The sequence below is a fragment of the Hemisphaericaspora subhashii genome (genome assembly GCF_019202705.1).
Source record: "Hemisphaericaspora subhashii strain CBS 10753 chromosome Unknown scaffold119, whole genome shotgun sequence".
In the NCBI taxonomy this organism is placed as follows: Eukaryota; Fungi; Ascomycota; class Pichiomycetes; order Serinales; family Debaryomycetaceae; genus Hemisphaericaspora; species Hemisphaericaspora subhashii.
The window spans coordinates 1-18039 of NW_026057165.1; the positions used below are offsets into that span (position 1 = coordinate 1).

Consider the following 18039-nt stretch of genomic DNA (forward strand, 5'->3'; position numbering starts at 1 on the left):
AAGAAAGAAAGAAAGAAATTAAAGAATCAAAGGGATATTTATAGTTCATAAGAGAGGTGAAAAATCACAGTATTTATTTTGCCTGTGATTTTGAATATGATTGTTAAGTTAACTCCGGTTACAACAAGGCCAACAATGTTTTTTATTTGCAGCTGCAAAAATGGTCAGGTATTTATGAAACACTCTCTTTGGTTGATTTCTCCTAATTTGAAATATTCGTCTTCTGTTGGGCTTTTGCCATTGTAATATATTGTATGCTGTCCTTCAACTGTATGTATAGTGCTAAAACATTCTTAGCAAAAAACAATTCCAAATAATTAATTATTGTCAATCTACAAATTTATAAGAATGATTATATTCTTACCTCGGGCGAAAAGTAGTCATAAGCTACTTCATGTAATATCATGCAATATATGAATCCTTAATTACACTGAAGGGATGATTCTTCATGTTCCTTGCTTTGTGCGCGTATAGTGTTATGTAGTGTACCATATTGGCTGCGAAAAATTAAAAACTTCATTTGTGGCTAAATTAATTATACTTGCAAATTTAATACTTTCAAAACACACTAACCTTCGACATATTCCTTAATATGAAACTTCCTATTCAATTAATAATAACAATAATATCACTCCAATCATTACCGCTACTAAACGCCTTAGTCATAGACACATCCAACTATCTGCCCTATCCTCCAGAAGACAACCCTTCACAAATAAAATCCACAAATGAATTAAATCCATATCCTTATACCGACCAATACACAAAAATATTCAGTAATGAATTAATAGAATGTATGAAACAAATAGAAGAATCTCAATTAACCAAGAATTGTGAATTCAATTATGGTCAACTGGTATGTAATTGTCATTTCATTGATTTGATACAACGTGGATGTAAGAATGGGACTAATGATGTTAATTATTGGTATTTGGAGAATGCGAATGCTGAATTGAAATGTAACAAGGAAGAAATTGACAAGGTGATTAAAGGAGAAAAAGGGTAGAGTTGGAGTTTGGATAGCTGTAACTGATTTTGGGAACTTTAGAGTTTGATATCGAGACATTCAGAGTCAAAAATGATATTTAACTTTTCCATTGTGCTGGTGATTAAGGTATAAAGGGATCAACCGAATTGGATATTTCCGTGTCTATAAAGATTTCCGTAAGGACTATCCTAATGTATAGAGAGCCGCTTGTAATAGACATTTACTTTCATTTTGTAACACAAAAGCTATGGTTTAAAAATGATTAAGCCGTATAAAAATAAGTTTAATACGCCCCCAATTTACTAAGCCACTACTACTTCCATGTCCAATATTGAAAGTAAGCCTTACAGTATCAAAAAGAGGACTTACGCCACATGGTATACACCAAATGGAACTCAATTGATCAATTGACCCGAGCAAGATTGAATTGCTCTACACATTTGGTACGGAAAAGACGAAATAAGAACCCATGCTTTGCATATTTCTTATCTAAAACACCCAGCAAGTATCAACCTTCCCAAAACTAGACAAACTAAATGCGCTTTATAAATCAGAAACCGATTTATACGCCTTATGATCTAGGGGCATTCAATAAAACTAGTACTACAACGTTACATTTTGTCTGGTATATTTGAAATCAGGGTGAACAATAAATACAAAAGTATAAGACCTTCCTTTCATTGTTACGAAAAAATATTGTATGCGGGTCTCTGGTGAAGCGCATTCTTCTGGATGTTTGACATGCATATACTATAATTACGACATACAATATAGAAAGGGTAGTACCGGTCCATTTTATTGTCCCGGAGTTTTCTCTGCTGGTTCTGTGGGTGATTGTTTATTAGACCGCTAAGAGTGTCCCGCTACGGGTGTCGCTGATGGGGTGAAATAGAGTTGAGCGGCAATTGTGAAATTAATAAAAAATAAATCAATAATTGCAATTATTGTGGATGTTCCTAACTCCCTGTCAGAAAAATTTCGGACAGACAGACAAAATAAAAATTTTAATTCGACAAATCTTTTTTTTTTTTTTTTAATTTTAATTACGAAAAATAGTTAAAAATTATAAACCTGTAGTCAGACACACACATTAAAATAAGACACAAGAATTTTTTTTTTAAACATTTTATATTAATCCATACATTCCTATAAAACACTATTGCAACGTTACTTTTCTATCATTAGATAGTAACTAAGTTCATTACCAGATTACTCATTATTGAAAGTTCAACAAGCTTAGTTTGATTTGCAAAAGAAAGAATCACCACGTTCCACACATCCATATCATAATCATTGTATATTACATTATTTCTAATAAAATTCGCTAACCATGGGATCCTGTGCATCTAAAGAACAACCCGTCTCCAAACCAACTACCACCGCCACCAACACCCAAGCCAAACGTCAACAACAACAACAATCCATACAAAACCAATCCTCACAACCATCCCAGCCCCAACAATCACAACAACTACAACAGCCCCAATCACAACGAAACAACAACAACAAAACCTCCACCTCCACCAACGGAACCACCAATTCCCAACCGATCCATCCTACATCAGATACATCCGCATCCCTATCCACCAAACTAGGCTCAGCCAGTCTGTCCCAAGATAAACACCCCATCACCCAAACCCAACAACAACAAGCCATGGTCCAACAACTATCCCAACAATCCCCCACCAGCAATGGTAATAATGGCTTAAGTAACAACCCGGTAGATGTGGCAGCCAGGAGTGGGGATCACGAAGTAAAAGTCTTATTATTGGGAAGTGGAGAAAGTGGGAAATCTACTATTGTTAAACAAATGAAGATTATTCATCAGGATGGATATAGTGAGGAAGAATTGATTGAATATAAGCCGTTTGTGTATAAGAATGTTTTGGATTGTATTAAGAGTATCATAGTTGCCATTATTGAATTGCTGCCGGAGCTTGTTAAGGATTTGCCTAAGAAGATTGAAAGTGATGAGGATGAGGGGGAAGGGGAGAAGGAAGAGATTGGGGATGTAGAGTGTAGTGTTGAGGAGGAAGGGGAGAATGAACATGAGGTGACTGCTATGAATGGAGATCAGATTTCTCCAAATCGAAAACATATAATTGAATATAATGATCTTCAAGACATATTACAATATGAATATCCAATGGATTCAGATCTACCATTCAATCAAGATATTGCATCTAAGATTTCCACAATTTATCAAATTCCTGAAGTGAAATATTTTATGATTCATCAACAAGCGAATTTCTATCTTATTGATTCAACTGATTATTTCTTGAGTGATTTATCCCGAATCACAGATCCAAATTATATTCCATCAACAACTGATATTTTACGTACTCGTAAAAAGACCTCCGGTATATTTGATTTCCAATTCGATATGGGGAATGGATTAAATATTCATATGTATGATGTAGGAGGACAACGTTCTGAACGTAAGAAATGGATTCATTGTTTTGATAATGTCACATTAATAATCTTTTGTGTTGCACTTTCCGAATATGATCAAGTGTTATTGGAAGAAAATAATCAAAATCGATTAGAAGAATCATTGGCATTATTTGATTCAGTGGTGAATTCAAGATGGTTTGCTAGAACTTCGGTGGTTTTGTTTTTGAATAAAATTGATGTTTTTGCTCAAAAATTACAATATTCTCCTTTGGAGAATCATTTCCCCGATTATAATGGTGGGAATAATATTAATAAGGCGGCGAAATATATTTTATGGAGATTTAATCAAGTGAATAGAAGTGGATTGAATATTTATCCTCATGTCACTCAAGCTATTGATACTTCAAATATTCAATTGGTTATGGCAGCAGTTAAAGAAACTATATTGGAAAATTCATTAAGAGATAGTGGTTTCTTGTAGCTTTGACTATAAGAACAGCTGCTTATAAGTAACACTTCATTTTGTATTAAATTTCATTCTCTATAGTTGTATTTTCATTTATTATTATTAATTAATATATATTATCATTTTAGTTCACAAAGTCAGGCAAATCTTTTTCTTATAAAAGAAACTATAAAAGTATTAAACATTACTAAACATACACATAAATACAAAAATCTAAAAATTAATTCAACAACCCCCCTTACAGATTTCGTTCCGTCGATGGTGTAGTATTCTCATTCTTTGGTCTAATATAACGCAAATTAAAATTTGTAGGACCTGTTGCCGCTTCTCCATCACCGCTTCCTCCCCTGCCACCACGATATCCCCCTCTTCCACCGCGATATCCACCCCTGTTTCCACGATATCCTCTACCTCGATATCCACCTCTCCCGCGACCTTTGCCTCTGTATGAAGAACCCCCACCAGTTTCTCCCGACGGAGTTTTTTCAAGTTGGGTGCCAGCTGGTTCTGACGATGGATGATGATCTACCAGAGATTCATCGTTTTCAACCTCAGCCTTCAGTCCCAGCTCCTTCACTGGTGTTTGTTGTATATCCTCCTCCTTCTTTTCCTCCTTATGTTCGTCTTGTATTGGCTTTTCATAGTTAGTATTGATATTTTTCACATTTCTGAACTTCTTCGGCACACGTTGTTCTTCCCCATTCTCAACTCCACCAGTATTAGGATCAAAATAGCGTGGGGATAAACCAGTAGTATTATATCCCCCATTGGTCCCAAATCGTTTTCCTCTAATACCATTATTATTTGATACAACTGGTGGTTGTTTTTGTTTTTGGAGATTTTTCGACCGTTGGACAATCTCATCTATATGTTTCTTAAAATCGGGTCTTAAACTCTCTTCCTCATCCCCCGATCTACCTCCCATTTCCTGTTTCTTCACTTCCGGTTGTACTTGAACTTGTGGTAGTACTGGCTGTACTGGTTGTGGTTGTGCCTGTGGTGATTGTGATTCATTTCCATTGGCAATACTCTCATTTATATGTCTGATCTTCCGTTCAATCTCCAATTCCTTCAATTGTTCATTCACCTTCTTCAACCTCTCTTCCTCCTCCTTCATCACCCTCTTCTTAGCCTCCTCCTCCTTTTTTCTCTTCGCCTCAGCCTCTGCCTCGGCTTTAAGCAATTCACTCTCCTTAATAGTCAAATCCACCTTCTTCAATGTCGGAGAAGTACTACCCGCCGGCTTCTTCTTCAACACAATCGGTGCCGCTGGCTTTAACTTAGGAGTAGAGATCCCGGGAGTACTTCGTCTCAGATGTCCAATTGAATTCTTTCCACTACCGGGGGGTCCACCTGATTGTTGTTGTTGTTGATTGGTGGATTCTCGTAAGACGTCAGCTAGGGATTTTCCGGGTGATGTGGTGCCATTATAGACATTTTGGACCGGTGGTTTGGCGGGGGTTAATTTGGTTTCGATTGTGTGTTCTGGTTGTGCTGGAGGGGGGTGGATGAGGACTTGTGGAGGAGTGGGTTGGGGTTGACCGACTTGCAGCTTTCTTCTCCATGGGAGTTCTTCCGGTGGGGTGCCCGTGGTTGGAGTTTCGCGTTTGAGTATAGATATTGGAGGTGGTTTACTAGTAGTCGGTTCAGTTGTGTTTGGAGATTGGAAATCCCCTGTGGATGATTTCCGAGAAGAATAAGACCTAATTGAACTTCTTCGAAGTGTGGGGGATGCTTTTTCATGAAACTCTTTAATCACATGTTCAACATCTATTGAATCTGCTTGATCTCCCAATGTTCGTACAGTTGTTTGATTCAAATTGATTAATTTCTTTTCTATTTCCGCTTGTCTTGATAATACATCTACTGGTTTTGCCGATCCAAATGGATTTGGTTTTGATTTCCGAGGGGATGTAGGTTCTTCTTCTTCTACTGGGTGTGTTTCTACTGGTTTTGCCGCTCCAAAAGGGTTTGGTTTTGGTTTACGTGGGGATGTAGGTTCTGCTGCTTGTGGTGGTTGTGATGGAGGGTTCAATTGATGTAATGGACGTAATGGAGGTAGTGAATGTTCAAAAGATTCTCTTCTTGAAGGGAATGTATTCATTTCACCAAACAGTCTTCTTGGAGATCTTGAACCAGCAAATGATCGATCATTACTATACAGTCTACCAGGAGATCTTGGTCCACGGGAATATTCACCATGATTGTTATTCATTTCAAAAGTATCAAGTAGGGCCATATGTCTTGGTTGATGACGTTGTTGTTGTTTATTAGTGATGAAATCATGTTGAATTCTTTCTAATTCGGCATGATGTTCTTCATTGAATCGAATACAATCTTGGAAATCTTGAAAATCTGCCAATTCAACAATTACTCTTCTGTTCCCCTTATAATATAAATCATACCATTTTAATACTTTTGTTAAATCTTCGCTTGATTCTAATTCAACAAAGGCAATTTTTTTAATGATATGATTTGTTAAGATATCAGAATGTTGATCAATTAATAATTTGAATTTCTTATAAGTTGTAAATCTACTTCTAAATAAATCTTCAATAAATGAATCATTTGCTGTTATTGGAATATTTAATAATTTAGCAATAAATGGTGGACTATAAGTTGTTCTTCTACCAAATGAACCTGATCTTCCAGAACCTGTTCTGGGACCGAAGGGGTCATATGATGTGTGATGATGATGAGTTTCTATTGGTACAGCAATAGAAGACATATCAATTTCTGCATCTGCCCATGATCCTCCAAAAGCTGTAAANGCAATAGAAGACATATCAATTTCTGCATCTGCCCATGATCCTCCAAAAGCTGTAAACTTAGTTAGTATCAATAGGGAAGTATAGTATAAGTAAATAATAAAGTACATACTTTCATCATTGATGAACTCTTGTAAGGACATCTTCTTTGGTGGTGGTGCTATAATGAATTGAGTTAGTAATGTGTATGTTTGGGTTAATTATTGAATATATGGGTAGTCAATTAATCAATTGATTAAAATGTATGGGGTTAAGTTAATCAATTGGGAAAATGGTCTGCCTCCAATCCAATTCAATAACAACACGTGATATAATATAATATAGATGTAAAGCAATACATACCCATCTTTATTCTAATAAATAATAAATATGTAAGTGTATATTCTCTCTTATTGATTAAATAGAGATTTAAGACAATAAGTTAGTCGAATAGTAATTGATGACTGACTTGACTGACTGTTTGGTAAAAATTATCTAAAAATAAATTTTTTTTATTTTTTCTGTTGTTCTGTTGTTTGTTGCTACCAATTTTACTATTATTATTACTTCTATACTTTAACAATCAATCAATGAATACTATAGGAACTATAATCTATGCTATGTTGATAGTAAGGTATATATATATAGACTATAGTATAGTATACTCTTATCTTTCTTCTTATTGTCTTATGAGCAAGTAATAATAATAGTCTATTGTAAGTATAATATATGGAATGGAATGTAGCCCTTAGCTCTAACAAAAGTTTAAAAATAGTAGTATTAACAGCGCTACCATAAACATTGACTACTAATACATTAATTGCATAGATTAATGATTATCTATCTTCTTGACACATTATAGTATTCTCTAATTTACAATAGTCTCTAATGGAATGTAAATATCTTCTAATCCTCATTCCAGTTTCTCACTTGTGGCAATTTCTTGGAAAATTTGACGAACGTTGCCTCTTTTGACTTTTTTCATCCTTACAGAAACGGTTGCTGTTTTACTAGTGTATGCTCTTATAAATACTGATTGCAAAAATTCATATTCTAAACACCTACATGAGAGAATGTTATCTAATGGTAATTTATAAAGATATGCATTTTTTATACTTTTATATAATCAAACTTAAACAAAACAAAACAAATAAAACAAAAAAACTAACAACCGTCTAATCTATAGACCACTGCTCTTACAACCCACTGTACTCATCATAAGTCTTTCTCCAATTCTTAAAGAATCCTTTAAAAAACCTCAACCCCAATCCAACATCTTTACTCCCCAAAGCTGCCCTAATAGAATGCATAGATAATTGAGGTATACCCAAATCAATTGTTCTTGCTCCAGTTTGTAAACTAATCAGGGGTCCAATTGTCCCACCTGATCTAGAATCATTTCTAATTTGGAAATATTGTAATTGGTCATCATTGCGTCTGGCTAATTCTTCAACAAATGCTAATCCAACCGAATCAGTTGCCATATGTCCATTAGGATCTAATGAAATAGTGACTCCCTTGTTGGGGACGGGTTTATGGTGGTCTAAATATACACTAGTGAAATTGGGGTTCACCAAATGAATAACATCGGCCGAAAGGATAATTGTATTGGCATAAGTTAATCTCAAAAGCTCTTGAATATCTCGTTCGTCGGAGAATCGACTGTCGATGATTCTTGAAACTACCATCTCGATTAATCCACCTTTGATCCCCAGTCTAGTTGCAGATCCAATCTCTTCATGATCAACCAATGCCACAATCGAAAATGAATCATCAGCAAGCAGTCCTTCATCCGCAGATTCAATCAACGCATTCATGGCAGCATATGAACAAACCCTATCATCAACCCTGGGCGCGAAAATAAATTCATTATTAAGTCCTCCAATTGTCCCCTTCTGGACATCATATAATTGAAGATCCCATTGAAGAATATCCCAAACTTCAACACCGGCAAGTCTGGCAATATATCTCAACAATTTCAAAGAATGTTTCCCATACAATGGCGCCTTCTTCTCTTCCTCACTAGGCCCATCCTCTTCACCATCCCCATGAAATCCAATTACAGGAACAGCTTGGGTTTCTTTATTAAACGGTCCCACGGCCGGAGTACCAAAATGTGGTGCCAATGTCGGAATATGTGCAATCGGAGCAGGACTACTATCAACCAACACCTGCTCAACCTTTCCATCCTTCTTCTTAACTAATAATCTCCCACCAATACCCAAATCCCTATCCCACCATACATCCCCCAATGTGCCTCCATAGGGTGCCACTCCTAATAATTCATATCCCTCAACGTCAGCCTTGGTTGAATTTGGCTTCAAGATCGCAGTTAACGCATCGATATGTGATCCAATAATACCGATTCCCTTATGGGGTTTCCAATCTTTACTGAATTTGAATGCGACTATCGAAGTTCCATTTCTGATTGTGAAATATTTCCCGGGTTTAGAGGTGAGGGAGGACCAATTGGATGATTCGTCGAGGTAGGTGAACCCATGGGATTGGAGTTTGGTCTTGAAGTGGTTGACTACGTGGTAGATTGTCGGGTTTTTGTATGTGAAGTCGATATAATCGTTAGCGATTGATTCGAGAGAGACAGGGGTGGTGGTGGTTGTAGTGGGGCGAGGAGGAGGTGGTGGAGGTGGGGCGGATAACGAATGGTTGGGTTCTTGGAAGGTTTTATTGATCTCGTTTATGACGATTTTGGCGAGTACTTCTGCCAATTCGGCGGTACTTAATTCTGACATTTTGGTGTGATAACTAATAAAAGCGATTGACTTAGTTTGGTGTATGGAAGAAGAAGAAGAAGTAGTTGAAATGGATTGGGGAAATTTGTTAATTTAGAATGGCAAAATGAAATTCCGTTCCCCCCCCCCAGGAAATTAATTTTCTCGTGGCACAAAACAATTTAAATTAGTAATTGAAGATAAGAACAAAAGGCAGGGTAACCAATTAAACTGTGGTTCCATCGTTTCACAGGCTTTATTTGCAACCAATTGGAATATGTTACTCAGTTGACAGGACATGCAAGGGGACATAAGGATTGTTAAAGGAAAGCATTAGTATTAAAAAGAACTGATACTCTTTGTAGTAAACACTTGAGCTAACAGGATGGGGACTCGATCTTTAGATAATACCCACTAAAAACTCCCTTGAGGGATGCCACACGAAATCGGACATGTTGTTCTTGGTTAGGATGATCATTATTATTTCCCCTCCGCCGTATGGTGAAGTCATAGATGATATTGTCTCTCTGATTCGTGTATTTCAGCTTGGAGAAATCCTTCGTCTTACTTATTTGATAAGGACTGATATTTCAGATGATAACATTCATTTTTGTTAGAAGATTGTTGATTGCGTGGACTTCTCTCCTCCAATTGTATATATCTTCATCATCATTGAACTACGTGTCAGATTCTTCCCAAGTTTTATCACCATCACCAGTGAACATCAAATGCTGAATTTCAATCTTAATCCTAATTCCAACCTGGATTAAGTCAAACTTTCATCCCTTGGAATCAGATTAAAAACCCATCACACCAAACCAACTATTGGTCAGGTGGCTAATTCAATATGAAAGGGTTTACACCTATCCATGAGAATCCAATCCAAACTCTTTCCAGATTGTATGATCACCAGTTCCTAATTTCCATGATTGGACTAGGATTTGATATAACTATGGTTGAAAATGTGGTTGATTCAAAACTCTTAATTTCCATGATTTTTCTATTTTTTGATATAAGTTGAAATGTAGTAGATTTAGAATGAATGGAAAGTTCCCAGATGACCAACTTAGATCAAAGTCAAACTTTCATCTCTAGAAATCAGATTAAAAATCCGTCACACAAAACTGCCCGCTGGTCAGACGGATAATTAAGTATGAAAGAATTTGCACCGATTCATGAAAATCCAGTCCAATTCTCTCACCAAATTGCATCATCACCAACTCTTCATTTCCATGATTGGTTTATGATTTGATGTAAGGATGGTTGAAATTTTGACTTTGGCGGTTCTGGTTGAGTGTTTGAATTCTTGAAAGGATGAAAATCTTCATAATAATATGGGGTAGTAGCGGCATTGGGTTGCTTGTAGACAAAGGAATAGTTGTTTGGGAAGGCTGTTCGTTGTGGGGAAGACGTTTTCAATTTTGTTTAAGTGGTTTCATTTCCTTTCTGTGGTTTAATTGCCGACAAATAAATTTCTTGTTTCTCTCTGACAACTTCAATACCTAGAATAACTCTTTGAACATTATAAGCAAGGATCTTTATTGGATTGGTTATATTAAGCAAAATTGTTGTTTGAATATACATTATTGAATTGGTGGATTTGTTTGTGAACAAGTAAAGACGCAAAAGAAAGAGAAGAAGTTCCAATTTTTTTTGCAATCTGAATGCTGCAAATTCTAATCATTCTGCGAACAACCACAAAAAAATACAAAGGAAAAGAATCTAGACCTCCCATAGACCAAGCACAGACCAATGCTAGCTACAATAATTAAGCATGGTTCATTCCCCCCCAGGAAATGGCCACCTTCGATAAAAAAAACATTCTAATTTATAGAGATAAGCAAAAAGCAGGGTCACCAACAATTATTATGCTGTGGATCCATGCATTGCCCCGCAGTATATCAATGGATCCTTATTTGCAACCAATTGAAAAAAGCCAATCACTTATCACTACTATATATTGTATTATCTACACGTCTCTATCTATATTATATATCACTCTCTAATAAAATCTATTCTGCTACTGGTGCTGGTCTCTCACTGGCAAAAGTAGCAGCCACAATCAATGGGAATACCAAACTAACATCAGCATAAACCTTAACTGATTTAGCTTCTGCCTTGATTTTCCCCCAACTAACAGCTTCATCCGGTCTAGCACCAGCATCCGACCCATCAAATTCTTGTCCGGTATTAATATACACGGCATAATCAGCACCATTTCTCATCAAACATGCATTACAAATATGATGTTTAATCAACCCACCACCCAAGATAATCATCCCTGCTTGTGATGCTTCCATCGACATACAATTGATCTTTCTAATATCTGCCACGATATCAAGACGTAATTGTTGTGGGGACGATTTAAAAGTATGAAAGAATAACATATCACCAATAGAACCATCAGTTAAAGCAGGACAAAAAATTGGGATCTTATTCTTATGAGCCCAATATAATACCGAACTCTCATCATTAATTTCTTTCCCCAACCTATCAATCAATTTCGATGGAGTCCAAATCGCATCCGAATCAGCATCCAATCCATTCGAACCAAGCTTGGACATCGCTTCTTGTTGTTCTTCTAAACATTTATCTAATATAGGAACGATCCATTCTTCAAATTTACAATAATTATCATTTGGAACCAACAAATTCCCAATTCTATTCATTCCTTGATCACGAAGTCCCTTACCTGGTAAACTAAACTCACCCATATATGTAGGTGCCAACACCTTAATCAAATCCTCCTCAATCCCACCAGCACTCGCAACTATCGCACTCACCATCTTGTGTTGGACTAAGAATCTCAATGTATCTCTCAACCCACTAGATATGAGATTTGAAGTATATCCCATAAAAATCGTAGTTTTTTGGAATCCTTCCAGATCGAATTCTCCTTTTTGTGATTCATGATCTTCGAGTTCGGACCTATGTTTTCCCCTCCAGGATCTCATGTTGTTGATAATCAGACAGGCTTGGGAGAGGGAACTGGCTTGGAAACCCATGGTGGACATGGATTGGATGAGGTGGGTTGCGGACAGGTTGTAGGCTGCATCTTGAGAGTAGTCGATTCCTTTGACTTCTTGGAAGTCGGAAGGGATGGGGATGGATGGTTTGAGGACGGCGTCGGATGCTAGGTCTGGTAATTTTCCTGTGGTGGACATCTTTGTGGAATTATGGAGATGATATGAAATGTGGATTGGAGTTTAGTGAAAAAAAAAATTCAGTTTATAGTTATGAGATGCGTCGCTGCAGGAAAATAAATAAATTAATCATACGAGGGTTCCATTTCCCGAGGTGAATATGAAATGCCATAAATACAAATGACTCTTTAAAACGTTAAGATATGTTTATTTTATAAATATATATAAATACTATAATAGAAAGGACAACTAAGACCTTTCCTTTTTGTTACAAAAACTCAATCTCTGATATACAAATGTACTACCCATTCCCTCCGCAGGAATTTATGATATTACACTTATACTTCAAAAAACAACAAAAAAATGCAAATACTAAACCCCATTGAATGGTAATGCCAAACAAATAAGTCCTCTGGGCTACCGCTCATTCATTCTCGTCCATTAATTACAAATTTGCTAGCGCAAATTTCTATGCTCTCTCCCTAACTTCCGGAGTCCAAGCATTACACTTAGGTTTCGCAGTATTATAACAAACATATGCCCCCGGTTTATTAGTATAATTCGGTTTATGTTGAGCCGGCATAGGATATGCTCTTACAACTTTTTCATCCCCCACCAATTTATTAGGAGGAGTATTTGTCCCATATCCCAACCAATAATGCCAACCAGGTTCAACTTGGGACATATCATTATGCCATTGATTATATTCTACCCATCTTGTTCTCATATGGATTTCTTCCGGGGCATCAGTTTCATAGAATTTGTTACCGAAATCATCTTCTCCTACTAACCAACCACGTTTTGTATCGTTGTGATGTTGGATTTGCCAGGCGGCTCTTTTGAGACCGGAACTGTAGATGTTCTTGATTGTACGTGTGAGTGAGGTGGACATCTCTGTGTGTGTTTAATTGGTGTACAGTCCTGGGTGTGTAATGTTTGCTGTTGTATTTGATATCTCTCACTGTCTGTCATTTTTTTTTCAATTGGGGGAGTAACAAATTTTGTTCGATTGTTGATTGGGTGGAAAAATATCGATCACGTGAGCTACGATGAATTTTGTTAATAATCTGTTTCGCTATATTTTAAAGAAGATCATTATAAGGGTTATACATATGTATAGTCTAAAAGAGATATATGGTATACATCTTTCACGAACGAATCCAATGCTTCAACCATGAACTGTCTAATATGTATCAATTGCTATTGAAGACTCTACACAATGAAAATTTCGCACTCTTAAAAATCAATACGCGTATAAATTTCGAACTGAAAAAAATGAAAATGCAAACAAAATTTATTAAACTCTCTTCTTCTTCTTTTATATCATCTCTCTATATACAAACAAACACACTTCTACAATGCTATCCCAAGAACAACAACTCGAAATCGAAAACCTCCAAAAACTCCGCTCAACCCTCCAAGCCATCAAATTATCCACCGATAAAATCCTTCTCGACATAAAAACCGTCCATCAACACAATTATCCCCATCTCGAAAAACAAGCCAAAGACCTAGATTCCAAACCCGACACCTTATACTAATATCCACCCCATTAGTCCAATTTCTTGATGATTGAGAATTTGGGGATATATCTATGTACACCACTTTCAATCACGAGCTTATAATCCCGCTTAATGGCTCCTAGATCGTTTTTATACATCGAGATCAACCTACTCACCTCGGCAACGTTTTCTTCAAGCATTTCAATCGATTTCAAATATCCACCATACCATTCTTCAATATTTGTCAGATCTTCAAGGAAGTGTTTGGATCGATTTCTTTCGATATATTGAATCACATCCTTGAAACCTTTCTTCGATTCGGCAAGGCCCGATTTCACCGCGGTTAAGATTTCCAACGTCCTTAATAAATTATTCCGATTATTATGGAGGTCCGGTTTCGTGGACTCTAAGACCGGTTTGTAATTCTGGGTATAGTTTGGGAAATTGGGCACGCCGATTGATGACCATGGTTTTAGACGAAGATAATAGAGTGATTCCATCGACGTGAGATTATTAACTGGCCCCTGGGTGAAATCGATAAGATGGAGTTTTGATAATGCCACAAGGAAAGATGTGGTGGATTTAAGAAGGAGTTGGAGGGATTTATATGATGGATGAAGATAATCTTGATTATAATTTAAGGTGGATGTAAGTTTTGGTAGGATGATTTCATGGTTATGTTTATTGATTTGTTTTAATTGATCTTTCTTGGTTCCGGTTTTTAATTTCTTGATACGTTTTGGGATTATGGTTTCTAAATGGTGGATTTTCCCGATTATGATTTGGACAAGACGGTTTTGGAGATGATCATTTAGGTTTTCTAATAAATAATCGGCATACCAATAGATCAAAAATGTTTCAAATGGTTTATATAATTCAAGTTGAAATCCATTAAGTAATAATTCAATCATCATTTTGATCTTGGTGTAGTAAATATATGAAGTCACACTGATTGCCAATTCCCCACCGCCATTGGCCCCGGTGCCAACAAATTCATCTCCAATTTTATAATTTTGATACATTTCAACTTCAAATGATTCCCACGAGACTTGTAAAGTATCCCAAAGTAACAACCCCTTCGATAATAATTGTTGTTGTCGACAAGGGTTACTTCCATAAATAGTTAAATTATGAAATATCCCCGCTTCTAAATCATTCCAAATCTGATCATATCTCTCCAAGATCTCCATCCTGGTCATTTCTTTAAGTTGGGATAATTGGGATGGGAAATTATGTAAGATGATAGTATTCCCTCCAACTAGGTTTTCAATCATGTCAAGACAAAGTGTTGGGAGATAGATTTCTTGACTGCCAAAAATCGATTTATCATCTCTTATAAAGAAATATTGAAATAATCCACGAGCGAATACGGAGAAGGTGGAGATGGGGTAGGTTATATTATAATCTAAATAATCTTGAAGTTGATTGATGGAGGAGATTTGATTTGATTTTGAAATGAAGGTTTTTATGGTGGTGAAGATACCTGATAGATGTTTACATGCGATTGAAAAATCAATATTGGGGAGTTCTAAGGGGATGTTTTTATTTTCCATATCGACTTGAATGAATTTTGAAAATGTTCCTACCGGGATTATTGATTCATCAAAGGTGAATGATTGGAGTTTGGTGATTTGTGCAATACCTTCGGAATATAAACTAAGATCAATTTGGTCATGTGGTTGAGGTTGTAAGAATTGAACTTGGGTTGATGAAATTGATGATTCAATTTTTAATAAACATATAATCACTTTTAATTGAGTTATAACCACATCAGCCTGATTTATTTCATTAGCAATTATCCATTCTATAACATCATTAATCTCATCAATTAAGAATTGTGGCATTACATCTTCCAAGAAATTTAAGCTCATTTTTCTAGTAGTTATATCTTCTTCTTCGTATAAAAAAGTTTTAGCAATCTGTAATACAAATCCAATAAATCGACATAATCCCATACAAAACACTTTTAATACTTTATGTACCAACATATATTCCACCCCATTCGTATCCCCCCATTCTTCTTTCTGCTCCATTCGATCCAGATAAAATGAACATTGATCAAATATTGAACTCCGTTTCGTTAAATAATTCTCCAACATAGTTTGAACATATCTACAACTCAATACCGTCACCGGTAAACTCTCATTCATTAACCAATGGACAACACATTTCAATAATTTCGTTTGAATATTTATAATCACCTCGATCGATTGTGGAGCAGAACAATCGAATTCATAATCATGAGGGTCTAATGTAATCAAACCAGTGTCTAGTCTTGGATTCAACACTTCTAAAGCGCGTGTTCCTTCCAAAAGTTCGAATTGGTCGGCTTTCACGACTTGGTTATTGGTGATTTGGAGGAGGGATTGAAATAGGGAATCGGTGATGTCGATTAGCTCGGTGTCATTTTCGGTGTCATTTTCGATCTTGAGGGGGTCTATCATTGTGTGTTAGTAATCGGAATGGGTTCAATTGAGAGGGGAGGATGCACATACCCAATGTCAACATGACTGTTAATCTAGGGGGATCTATAATCAAGGAGATCAAGTTTTTTACAACCATTGTATCTTATTGCTGAAAAAAAAAATTGGTTGGGTTGAAAAAAAAAAATGCTGGTCGTGTGATAACCGGATATCATGTCTTCCTAACCCGATTCTACAATTCTTTTGTTGCAAAAAAAATCACTTCTATTAGTTCAGAAGGAGGGTTTGTTCTATTCCTTTTGATTTAAAATTAAGAATGAGATATTAGATGACTTAAGAATGTTTGATTGAATATAGTTTGCTCTTTATAAAGGCAAATGGCACATCCGAGAAAACAGTTATGGTAAGTTCATTCGTTATAGTCCGAAATACAACTGGTGTTTCACAATAACTTAGATAAATTACAGTAGCTAGAAGTGAGCCGTAGTTAGAATACAAGTGATGATTTGGATTAAAAGTTCATGATGCTGCTTATTACGAAGATTATTGGTTAATACCATGCCATATGTATTTCCAACCGATATAACCCAAAGGATTCAGGCAAAATTACTATAGAAATGCACACTAGCACACCACCCGTGTATATCCATGAGAGGATTAATAACACTAGATGGGATAAGGATGAGAGGATATAAACAATAAAATTACCAAAATTCTTTCCAAGATTTCTTGTGCCTTCACCCAAGTCGTCATACTACTCCTGGTCATTCTTTCTGAGTTTGCCACTTCTTTCTTTGGGGTATTCTTGGCATTCTTCTTTTACTCTGATTTTTTATTTACTGATTTTTATTTGCCGCACTGGAGTTTACAAGTATCTGATAATTCAGACTAAAAGTGCGGCAAATAAAAATCATTAAATAAAAATTCAGAGTAAAGAAGAATGCCAGGAATACCACAAAGAAAGAAGTAGCAAAACTCAGAAAGAATGACTGACGATTCGGATGAAGGTACAAGAAAGAGTCACGGTTGTTGCATGTCTTACAAATGAGTAGAATAAAAAAAGAAGCAATGAAAGAAAAGTCATTTCAATAATTTCAATATTTTGCAACCAAATCGTAATTCAATTCAAATTGACATGTTAGTATATTTTATATGAACTTAGATTATCGAGAAGAGAGAACAATGCCAGCGTTTTGAATAATAAATATTACAATAAAAATCCCACACTAAGTAATCAAACCCCTATATATTGTCAACGTCTTCATTCTTTCAATTGAATGTTACTAAGTATACAATCAACAACAATAGTCAAAGCCTTCTGTCAAACCCCGAAGATTTATTGGAGTGGGGTGGAGAGGATGAGGAAGTGAATACTTCTAGAAGGTAGAATATGAATTCATTAAGTTATATAAAGGGTAAGTCATGTCTCATTATCTATTGGAATCGTTTAGAGACAAGAATGATTATAATTGGCTGCAAAAATTAACAAAGAATATTCGAACTTGTTGAGTTTAAAAAAGCCTATTCATGCAAATATAGCCGCGATAACTCCTACTTTGTAAACTAAGTTCATATACATGTACTATCAATTGGATAGATCATATGAATAGGAGTCATTATGGATAGACAAGAAGACTTTCCAATAGA

The 18039-nt window shown here is 35.9% G+C and overlaps 7 protein-coding genes across 7 annotated transcripts; 2 read left to right on the top strand and 5 right to left on the bottom strand. All coding sequences in view use genetic code 12, as the record gives it.

Annotated features, from left to right (window-relative positions):
• Positions 1-592: 592 nt before the first annotated feature.
• On the top strand, positions 593-1006 carry J8A68_000006 (uncharacterized protein; the record flags this gene model as incomplete). Its single annotated transcript, XM_049404601.1, has 1 exon — positions 593-1006. The coding sequence occupies one exon, from the start codon at positions 593-595 to the stop codon at positions 1004-1006; it is 414 nt and encodes a 137-aa protein (XP_049266670.1).
• A 1312-nt stretch (positions 1007-2318) lies between these two features.
• Positions 2319-3863, top strand: GPA2 (guanine nucleotide-binding protein subunit alpha; the record flags this gene model as incomplete). The annotated part of the gene is made up of 1 exon (XM_049405699.1): positions 2319-3863. The coding sequence occupies one exon, from the start codon at positions 2319-2321 to the stop codon at positions 3861-3863; it is 1545 nt and encodes a 514-aa protein (XP_049266671.1).
• Positions 3864-4086: 223 nt separating this feature from the next.
• On the bottom strand, positions 4087-6759 carry J8A68_000008 (uncharacterized protein; the record flags this gene model as incomplete). Its single annotated transcript, XM_049406801.1, has 2 exons — positions 4087-6668; positions 6729-6759. 2 exons carry the CDS (start codon positions 6757-6759, stop codon positions 4087-4089), a joined length of 2613 nt encoding a protein of 870 aa, XP_049266672.1.
• A 1032-nt stretch (positions 6760-7791) lies between these two features.
• Positions 7792-9345, bottom strand: LAP41 (metalloaminopeptidase; the record flags this gene model as incomplete). Its single annotated transcript, XM_049407905.1, has 1 exon — positions 7792-9345. The coding sequence occupies one exon, from the start codon at positions 9343-9345 to the stop codon at positions 7792-7794; it is 1554 nt and encodes a 517-aa protein (XP_049266673.1).
• Positions 9346-11336: 1991 nt separating this feature from the next.
• Positions 11337-12488, bottom strand: J8A68_000010 (deoxyhypusine synthase; the record flags this gene model as incomplete). The annotated part of the gene is made up of 1 exon (XM_049409008.1): positions 11337-12488. One exon carries the CDS (start codon positions 12486-12488, stop codon positions 11337-11339), a length of 1152 nt encoding a protein of 383 aa, XP_049266674.1.
• A 448-nt stretch (positions 12489-12936) lies between these two features.
• J8A68_000011 (uncharacterized protein) lies at positions 12937-13359 on the bottom strand (the record flags this gene model as incomplete). The annotated part of the gene is made up of 1 exon (XM_049410116.1): positions 12937-13359. The coding sequence occupies one exon, from the start codon at positions 13357-13359 to the stop codon at positions 12937-12939; it is 423 nt and encodes a 140-aa protein (XP_049266675.1).
• A 660-nt stretch (positions 13360-14019) lies between these two features.
• Positions 14020-16477, bottom strand: J8A68_000012 (uncharacterized protein; the record flags this gene model as incomplete). Its single annotated transcript, XM_049410398.1, has 3 exons — positions 14020-14375; positions 14448-16406; positions 16465-16477. 3 exons carry the CDS (start codon positions 16475-16477, stop codon positions 14020-14022), a joined length of 2328 nt encoding a protein of 775 aa, XP_049266676.1.
• Positions 16478-18039: the final 1562 nt, after the last annotated feature.